At 44.3% G+C, this 10,736-nt stretch overlaps 1 protein-coding gene across 2 annotated transcripts; it reads right to left on the bottom strand.

The window, feature by feature from the left end:
• Positions 1–511: 511 nt before the first annotated feature.
• dub (duboraya) lies at positions 512–9,485 on the bottom strand. Of its 2 annotated transcripts, none has more exons than XM_071506476.1 (7): positions 9,336–9,485; positions 4,572–4,661; positions 4,336–4,401; positions 4,091–4,159; positions 3,404–3,640; positions 2,523–2,945; positions 512–1,319 (listed from the first exon to the last, which is right to left on the bottom strand). In XM_071506476.1, the coding sequence occupies exons 1-7, from the start codon at positions 9,339–9,341 to the stop codon at positions 1,293–1,295; spliced, it is 918 nt and encodes a 305-aa protein (XP_071362577.1). In that variant the 5' UTR covers positions 9,342–9,485; the 3' UTR covers positions 512–1,292. The 2 variants fall into 2 exon arrangements, with proteins under 2 accessions (XP_071362577.1, XP_071362576.1); XM_071506475.1 differs by having other exon boundaries at positions 4,091–4,162.
• Positions 9,486–10,736: the final 1,251 nt, after the last annotated feature.

Consider the following 10,736-nt stretch of genomic DNA (forward strand, 5'->3'; position numbering starts at 1 on the left):
CACACAGATTATCCAGACTTAGATCTGAAGCAGCAGCAGCAGCCAGGTTTCCTCCTCTCACTGTTTCCTGGTACCAGGCCTCAGTGGATTAAGACTGAAGGAGTCCTGTGGAGACCTGCCAGCTGTGAACAGTCCTCATGTCTCTGAGGCTCATTCACTGGACTACCTGGGGACCACAGGCTGGGGGGGTCTCTCTTGGGGGGGCAGTTTAAGGAATCTGGTGTCAGGTGGTAAAGCAGAGAGTTTATGTTGACTCAGTTAAACGTGCAATAAAAAGTTCAGTCCTCTGTTGATGAAGCTTTATGAAACGAATGAAACTGTCTTTAACTGACTTTAACGTAAAATTAAAAATATAGGACATGAAATTGTCTCTTTAGAGGATTTAAACCTAGAAACACCTGATGAATTAACCTTGTTAGTGTGTTTGGTAAAAACAGTCTCCACACTGTGTTGCTGTACTGTCAAATGCTGAAAATAAAACAAAGCAGGACATTAAAGAGCTGACAAATAGTGATTTAGCAAAAATATGGATTTTAATTTCAGTTTCAGACTTTAAGGCACAAAGAGAATTTCCAGGTTCTTCACCTGCTGAGCCGTGGTGCAGTTTTAAACAGTTAAAGCCTCCATGGATGGTTTTTAAAAATAAACGTGGGAATAAGGCTCCAGGTTTTCACCTGTGACCAGGTGATCTTGTGGTTACAGTTAAACACAGGTACAGGGGAGGGACCTTTCCTCTAAACTGTCCAGTTGTTTCTTCTGTACCTACATCTCCCGGGTCAGAGCTACATCAGGACCTGACCCAAACAACAGGACTGTGTCCGTCACAGGCTGCGCCACAGTGTTAACGATGTAGATTCTTTACTCCTTCTTTTTAAAAAAAGCGTCAGTGCTTTAAATAAACATACAGACACCAAATCACACACCCCATCATCATCATCATCATCATCAGTCACAGCTGTGAAGGCACTGAACATCAAGACAACATAATAAAGAAAACGTCACATTATATTCTTACAAAAGTCCAGCGTCGCAGTGAAAAAAAGGCTTTGTTCAGTAAAACAAGTCGTTTTCTTTCCAAGCTCATTCATACATCATTTCATTATTGATTATTTACATGACTGAACTCCTGAGAACAAAGTTCCCTTCCTCTGTCTTCACCACCTCAGATGACAGGAGCTCAGTGTTCAGTCTCACACCGGCCTTTTCCCTCAGGCCTCGCTGCCGCAGGGTCTCCCACCCCGCCGCCGCAGGGGCTCACCATGGCTGCACTGCGCACCGACTCGTCTGAATCCTCACCGGGCTGAATTCTGACTCGTCTCCTGTGGAAGAAAGAAAAGGAAGGAAGATGTTGGTCCTCACAGCTCCTGAGGAAACTATCTGTACGATGCGTTCAGGAGCTGCTCTCTGACTGAGTCGTCAGCTGTTTGCTGCTGAGCAGGTTCAGGACAGAGGCTGTTTACAGCTGTTCTGAACCGGAGCAGTGAACAGCTGAGAGTCACTGTAAACCTCAGTAAAGATGAAGGTTCTCTGTAGGTTCAGCACTACCGCAGATTCCTGAACATTTTAACTGTTGATGTAAAAATATCCATTAAAGCTGCTTTAAAAGTCCCACAATGTATTAAGTGATCTTCTCTTCAGATTGGCTGACTGTTTTCTGAGTGATCCAATAAAAATACAGCAGATTTCAGGTAAACACTCAGAGAAACCAAATCCTACAAGGTTGGATGGTGGGTCCAGGTGGGCGGGGCTTGGGGCATGGCTGAGCACGGCTTTGTTGTGACATCACAAAGTTCCAGAAGTCCTGACGGCTGGTTTTAAGGCTCAGTATCTGAATACAGGCTGTGTGCATTTCTCTGTGGACTGAGGCTTTGATACTTTCACAGTATTAATATAGAACCTAGACCTACTTTATAATCACAAACACATGGACATCTACCTTTGTACAATATGGGACCTTTAACATACTTTTAATTTTCAATTTAAAATGATTACACCTCTAATTTTTTTCTTGTTGGTTCATTGAATCTATAAAAAAAGCTTCATATTTAAAAGCTCCTCATATGATTTGTTTTGAAAGTAACTAATAACTGCAGCTGTCAGATAAAGATAAATAAAGCCCGATATTTCCTCTGAGTTCTGGTGTAGCAGTATAAAGTACCTGAAGTCTGTATTTAAGTAAACTTGTGTCTGTGTTGTTTCAGCATCATTTGATCTGAATTCTTCCTGATAGTGTTTGGATACATTAAGGTACCATGTGAGGTGAGAGGAACACCTGCATGCAGCTGCTGATGTTTCAAATTAAAAGCCAACAGAAATAGGAGTATGACTTGAAGGCTTTTAATGTGAAACGTGTTGAGTTTCATCGAGGGTTATAACACTGACAGTAACATCACAGCAGCAGAGACTGGAGGTAAAGACAGTGAGACCAGAGCTCAGGACAGGTGAGTGCTGTGACATGTTCAGGAGCAGGTGAGAAAACAGGAGCAGGTTTCTTAAAGGTGTGGAGTTCATGTGGGAATCACCGTGCTCTTTTCTTCTTCTTTGGTGTCTGTGTTTGTCGCTCCTTCAGTCACATCTTCTGCCTGGTTTCCAGATTGTTTGTCCTGAGCTTCCTCCTCCTCCTTTCCTCCTGATGAAGATCTGTCTCCCTCCTCTCCTCCCATGGATCCCTTCTCTCCCTCCTCCTTCCTCTTGTCTTCTTCTCTGGACTTGGGCAGATCTTCTCCAGGACATGTTGAAGCATCTGTTTTGTCCTCCGTCACTTCGTCTGTTTTATCTTCCTTCTTGCAAACCTCTCCTCCTGCCTCCTCCTTCTCGCCTCCTCCTCCTCCTCCAGCTGTTGTTTTGTCTGCTACGTCATCAGTGACGCCGACATCGTCTCCGCTGCTGGACTTCCTGTGGCGGCGGGAAGGAGGGCGTCGCCGGATGGAGTGACGGGCTCGGCCCTGGAGGAGGACCAATCAGGGCAGAGACAGAAAGGTGAGGTCAATGATTATTAGTATTGGCAGATGCTACAATTTACAGATGTCCCCTTAATGCCTCACATGCAGGAAATGGTTAAACATTTAATACAGCAGACATCGTCGGGGGCCCCACGGGTCTTCATGAGAGGTTTAAGGGGGTTTTAGCTGTCATTGCAAAGTGTGTCAATATGAGGGGCCATCGGGGGCCCCTTTTTCCCTTGGGGACCCCAAGCATTTGCCTGGTTTGCTTCTCCTGAAGGTGCACCTCCAGTCCCAACACAGCAGAAGTAAGTTTTCCTCACAGAGACTTTCAACACACCAGCCCAGGTATTTACAGACAGATGGTCATGGGTCACTGAACGCATCACATGAAATAGACCAATGAAAACACTGGATTTGACCTGTGAACAGTGGAATAGGACTTTAAATCTCTGTCTGACCTTGTTCATGCTCAACAGGATGGACCCCTCCGCCACAGTGGGAGGGTCTTCAAAGGAGGCGGGGCCTTCTTCCTCAGTTACTGGAGAGGGGGTCACTGGGCTGGTGGGGGTCTCAGTGGATGAGGTGGTTACTGGGGCAGAGCCAGGGGATTGTGGGGGGAAGGCGGGAGGCAGCATCCTGAAGCCAGGGCTCTTTGGAGAGGGCAGCTGACCTGTGGGAGTGATAGCGAGCGAGGCCTACAGGGAGAGAGAGAGAGAGAGTGATGTCAGAGTGATGTCAGAGATATCAGGGTGATGTCAGGGTGATGTCAGTGATGTGAGTGATGTCAGTAATGTCAGAGTGATGTCAGTGATGTCAGAGTGTTGTCAAGGTGATGTCAGTGATGTAAGAGTGACATCACCCTGAGTGTTGTCAGGGTGATGTCAGTGATGTGTGATGTCAGTGATGTCAGAGTGATGTCAGTGATGTCAGAGTGTTGTCAAGGTGATGTCAGTGATGTCAGGGTGTTGTCAGGGTGATGTCAGTGATGTCAGAGTGTTGTCAGGGTGATGTCAGTGATGTGAGTGATGTCAGAGTGATGTGAGTGATGTCAGACTGTTGTCAGAGTGATGTCAGTGATATGAGTGATGTCTAGTGCAGCTCTCTGTATACACCAGCAGAGGGCAGCAGAAACCACCTGGACTCACCTGAAGCTTCTCAATCAGAGCAGAGTTCCTCTTGGTTTTGGGGGGAAGAGGTGAGGTGACACCTGGAGGCTGCTGACACACACACACACACATACACACACACACACACACATTAAATAATGATTACTGATTATCAGGTTGTATAGATTAACTGTGTTGTTTATATAAATTTTATTTAAAGTTTATTTATGTTTCTGTGGCTCGTTCTCTCTCTCTCTCTCTCTCTCTCTCTCTCTCTCTCTCACCTCCTGCTCGTCTCCTTGTTTGGGGAGCTGTAGGGAGCGAGGAGGTCGTCGTCTGACTGGTTTATCCTGGGGAAAAACATAAACACAGTTATGATATTAAAGCTTTCGCAGTGTAACAGCTTCAGTTATATTTATAGACTATACAGAATAATGTCAGCGAGCAGCAGTGAATATACATGTATATGTATATGTGCACATACATGTGTATATGGCTGATAGTCAGACACTGAACTCACTGTTTCATTCCCAGCAGCATCGTGTGGAGCAGCAGGGATCTTGAATCTTCCTGCAAGTTCAGCCACAGAGCGCCGGGATGGAGTCTCCTCCTGAGGAAGGAGGGAAGGAGGGAAGGAAGGAAGGAGGATACCAAGGTAAATACAACAACACTGGGCTTATTAATGAGTGTGATGGTGAGTGATCCATCAAACTGTTACTTGATGTCCCCGTGTTACCCCCCCACTGTCACTACTGCTGCAGCGCTGCACAAAGCTACCACAAAGAGATGTTGTTTACAATAAATAGAGCACAAAGGCGGGGGGGGGGGGGGGGGGGGGGTGTCTGTTATTAGCAGGGACAAATCTCCCATGATCTCATGGGGGGGAGGGGTACGAACTGCAGGACTACAGTTGGTACCACCCAGGTTACTTCCTGTCTGTGGCAGCGCTGTGACCATGTTAGGAAGGAAATGTGAGTGATGTCATCAGAGAGCGACATGCCTCACATGACTGTGACCTGTGTGACTCAGGAATCACGATTAGTTCTTTCTCTGGGAGGCTCAGGGTGTCTGCTGGTCCTGCTGGTTCTGCTGGTTCTGATGGTTCTACTGGTCCTGCTGGTTCTGAGTCTGAGAGTTCTCGATGTTAAACCATGTTCTCCTCTGAAGGTTTTAGAGGATACAGTGAAGTACTGCTACTACAGCTACAGGACCACTACTGCAATACTACCTCCACTACTGACACTCTTTTACTGCTACTACTACTACTACTACTAATGGTACTACTACTACAGCTATTACTACTACTTATGGTACTACTACTACAGCTACTACTACTAATGGTACTGCTAATATAGCCACTGCTACTACTTATGGTACTACTACTACAGTTACTGCTACTACTAATGGTACTACAACAGCTACTACTACTACTAATGGTACTACTGCTATAGCTACTACTACTACTAATGGTACTACTACTACAGCTACTGCTACTACTAATGGTACTACTACTACAGCTGCTACTACTAATGTTACTGCTAATACAGCCACTGCTACTACTTATGGTACTACAACTACAGTTACTGCTACTCCTAATGGTACTACTACAGCTACTATTACTACTGATGGTACGACTACTACAGCTAATGCTACTACTAATGGTACTACAACAGCTACTACTACTACTGATGGTACTACTACAACAGCTACTGCTACTACTAATGGTACTACTACTACTACTACTACTACTACTACTACTACTACTACTAATGGTACTACTACTGCTACTACTACTACTACAGAAGTACAACTACTACTGCAACTGCAACTATTAGTACTGCTGCTACTGTTGCTGTTGCTACCACAGCAGTACTACCACTACTACTACCACTACTACTACCACTACTACTACTGCTACTCACGCTTCAGCTGCTGCTGCAGTCTGGACATGATCCCTCACTGGCTTCCCAACAATGAAAACTGTGAGATGTAAACAGAAAATCCAGAACTGTGGTAGCGACCTTTAGGACATCAGTCCAAACACATGAGGCCAACACAAGTTTATTAAAGGTCCAGACAACTACACACACACACACACGCACGCACGCACGCACGCACGCACGCACGCACGCACACACACACACACACACACACACACACACACACACAGCTGTTGACGTGTGGTTGATCCATGTCCATTTCAGCTGAAGGTCTCACATTGCTGACATTCAACAGATAATGAAATCACACTGCCTGGAGGACACACACACACACACACACACACACACACACACACACACACACACATTCTTGTACTTCTATCTTTGTGAGGACACTTGTTGATATACTTCACTCTCTAGCATCTAATACTAAACCTGAACCCTTCAACCAGGTCTTTGGAAGCTGAAGTGTCCTCAGTCTGTAAGGTCTGTGACTCAAACTGGTCCTATAAAGGATATAAGTACACACACTCACTCACACTCACTCACACACACACACACACACACACACAGATAGATAGTCTTGTTTCCACAGTGTGTAGTCGACCTCTGAACTAAAGTCAGAAAGTGATGAAAAACACAACCGTTAGACCACTTCCTCTTTCTGAGTGTGTGTGTGTTCATACCTGTTGTTTTTCAAACTAAGAGGAGCTGCTCTTCACTCTGTTTAACACAAAACTGTAAAACTTTACAACATATTAAGGAGTTGTAGAATTTTTTCAGGTCAGTTTCTAGTTCTAAGATTTATTATTTTCAACAATGATTATCTAACTACAGCTCCCATGAGCCTTTGACACATCATTACATTGATGATGATGACCCCTGCTCTGCTGGATTTCATTATCTCATGGAGAGTAAACGAAGATGAAACTTGTGTAACTGTTTTCCAGACACATCTCATTGTCTTTATTCAGATAATGGAGCTGGCTCAGGTCACATGACCAAAACTTCCATTCAGGTGCTGACAGGTGGTTGTAGTAAATGAGTTTAGGTTATTTTGTTAATCATATTGTTCAGGGTTCATACATAATTTGTCAGGGTTGGGTTTTAGTGGAAAGTTCCTCCAGCGTTTGAGAAAAAAAGTGTTCGTATGTGATCTGAATGGTCACAGGAAGAAGCTGGCCATCTTAGAGACAGGGGAGAAGTGATAATGAAAATTTATATTTATATTTATATCAATAAATAGTTGTTTTTGTAACTCCACAAATCCGAGAGACAATGGGCTCCTGGACACAGAAATGTAAAAGTCCCCCACCCACCCACAGAGGACCAAATCCTCTGAACTGATCCAGTTTTGAGTCTCTTTGTGGTCGTTTCAAAAAGTTAAAGCTCCATCCAGTCTAAAGGCAGATGTCCATGTGTTTGTGATTATAAAGCAGGTCTAGGTTCTATATTAATACTGTGAAAGTATCAAAGCCTCAGTCCACAGAGAAATGCACACAGCCTGTATTCAGACACTGAGCCTTAAAACCAGCCGTCAGGACTTCTGGAACTTTGTGATGTCACAACCAAGCAGTCACCATTCTCAGCCACGCCCCAAGCCCCGCCCACAATCCAACCTTGCAGGATTTGGTTTCTCTGAGTGTTTACCTGAAATCTGCTCTATTTGTATTCAATCAAAGAAAACAGCCAATCAGAAGAGAGACTCAGAGCCTCTGTTTTTATAGATATCAACACTTCAAATGAAACACTGGAGAAGAGTAAAATATGGGACCTTTAACAGTCACTTCATTCATGGCCCCTGGGTCTGTACCTGTTCAGCCTGTTCAGTGAACTTATCACCTTGTTAGCTCTTCTCTGAGTGAGCCTCATGGGAGTTGTAGTTGTTGAATGTTGACAAAACAATTGGTCACCTACGTTCACAAATTTGGAAAGATTCAGAGACCAACATCCGTCAATCTGAAAATGTTTCAACCAAAGTGAAAAATTCTCTCGTGTCCTTTTGTGTTTGTCTCCATTAACCAACCAGTGCAACCAACCTAAACCAGTGGAACCAACCTAAACCAGTCCAACCAACCTGAACCAGTGGAACCAACCTAAACCAGTGCAACCAACCTGAACCAGTCTCCCACCAACTCATGGAATGGAAAACACCACATATTTTACAAAAAAGCCTTAAATGCATCTGTAATAATCACATTCGTCATTATAAAGTCATGTGGTTTTACACTGCCCCTCAGAGTTGAATGAATGTGACCTGTAGTAACCTCCCATCAGCGAACACACATGCATGCAGCACGTTACTCTGCAGATTATTGTACTTTAATAAAACTCCACCTAAACAACATTAGCTTCACACAACTAAAATATGTTTCACTGACAAGTTTGAATCTCTAAATGAGGAAACATGTTTTTATTCATCAGTCACAATGAGCTCACTGACACGTCTCTGCATCATGTTTCATGTTTGGGATCATATGCATTTTATCTGTGCATGTTTGAGATGTTCCCTGCAGTGGCAAACGTGGTGTGTTTAAGTGCTGTTGGAAAGCTCTGGCTTTTGATATGCACTCATATGAAATTCAAGAGGGAAACACGATATCATGATAAATCTGATTTCTCATTAGCACACTGAACCATGTGTGTGAGCTTCTGAGTGGGAAGAAAATACTTCTGAACCCGAAAATTTTCATATCTATAAAATAAATTATGAAATAAAATAAATCTGTACTGTCACACTGCAGAAAACACAAGTGCTGCAATTCGTTAAACTGCAAAACTCACACAATAAATGAAGAAACGCAACTGAAACAAAAGGAATGAATAACCTGACCACACTCGTGCTCCACACCTCCAACACCACGATGACCATGTTGATGAAATCTGGTCAAGTCAGTTTTATTTATACAGAATCACAACAGGAGCCCTTTTCACATAGAGCACCACATGAGAAGAGGCAGGAAAAACTTTAACTGGTAAAAACCTTAACGAGAACCAGACTCATGGTGGACGGACATCTGCCTCCAGAGAGACCTGTCTTCAACAGTATGACTCCATCTCTCACCACTCTGTTCCATCCAACCTGCAGCTTCATGGTCACTTCATCATATCTCAGTACAATAACCAGACATGTGTTTGGAAGCCAAATTAAAAGTCTGGTTGGAGTGATGAGCCGTCTACAGCTGCTTCATTAAAACGTTTACTCCTCTGTGTGTTTCCACCTTCAACCACATTAAACAGAAAACACACAGAAAGAAGACAACACACACACACACACACACACACACACACACACACATGCAAACTGTTCAGCAGCAGTACAGAAGAGTTTAGAAGAGTTTTACCTCCATCCTGCTCGTCGTCTCTCAGCGGCCTCGTTTATGTCGAGTATGTGTGAGAGAGAGAGAGAGAGAGAGCAGCCTGCAGGTTAAATATAGAATCAGAGTCACTACTGACACATAGTGACAGAGAGAGAGAGAGAGAGAGAGAGAGAGACAGAGAGATAGAGAGACGGGGGGCAGCTCATGTTCTGTCACATGCTGATCATTTCTCTGTTTGTTTCCTGCTCGTTCTGCAGGTTCATGTTGACGAATTAAAGCTGAGTTTAGTTTGATGATTATTCACACGGAGACAGAAAGGAAAGCCAGTGACAGGACGTCAGCAGCTGCCTCCACACCAGTGTAAAAATAAATTCAGACCAAATGTTCTTAATCCCAGTGGTTGATAAATGATCATATATGACCTCATCAGATCATTGATTAATGAGTTATCGATGCTTCAGCAGCATTTCACTGTTGCAGCTGCTCCAGGTGGAGCTGCCTTAACTACATCATATACACACAGATAGTTTAGTCCAGTGGTTCTCAGCCGGCTTCTCTGTGAGGGGCTTGTGTTGTATCTCAGAACCTCATCGCATGTTTTTAATTAATGTCCTGAGCCTCGTTTACAGTGGATCTCTGGGTTTTTTCTTTTGATGCTTCGTGAATTAAAGTGTTTCTGCTGATCTGATGAAACATGTAAACACCAACATATTAAACCATCAGCAGGGACGGAGCCTGTGAGACATCATCAGGTCTGATGTCGTGCAGCTACAGCTCACTCCCTCTAGGTCTTGGTTTTGGCTGCACCGGCCTCGGGCCAGCGTCACCTTCATGTCTGTGTGACTGACTGAGTGAATGAGTTTAGCTTAGCTAAAGAAACTTTAGCACTTGGCAATGACGTCTCTCGCCCTCCCTCTCTCCTGCTCTCTGCTCGCTGTGTTTTTTTGTTGTACTGGAGGCGAAGCTCAGTGAACTGCGTGAAGTGCGACTCTCCTGCTGGTTTTCCAGGCACATCCAACAGGTATGAGACCCCAGGATAGACCCAGAACCAGATGGAGAGTTTATATATCTCATCTGGCCTGGAAACACCCTGGGATACTCTAAGAGGAACTGGAAAATGTAGTTGGGGAGAGCGATGTCTGGACTACTTTGCTCAACCTGCTGCCACAGTGACCTGACTCCAGATAAGCCTCAGAGTTTGACCACAGACTTCAATCTCTGACTGATAGAAACTGTGTCTGATGCGCGCTCACCACATATCTCAGGCGCTGCTGTTATTTTGTCCACCTCCCATGTGTGTGTGTTTGCAGGACGTCTTATTCACCAGCAGTTTAATGTGTTTCTCAGATGTTTATATTGATAATGGAGGAAGAGGAACCTGCAGCCTGCTGCTGCTGTGCAGGATGTGTCCTGTGTGCTGAAGGG

The sequence above is a fragment of the Trachinotus anak genome, unplaced genomic scaffold (genome assembly GCF_046630095.1).
Source record: "Trachinotus anak isolate AG129_WGS33_773 ecotype Australia unplaced genomic scaffold, CSIRO_AGI_Tana_v1 ptg000020l, whole genome shotgun sequence".
Classification (NCBI taxonomy): domain Eukaryota; kingdom Metazoa; phylum Chordata; class Actinopteri; order Carangiformes; family Carangidae; genus Trachinotus; species Trachinotus anak.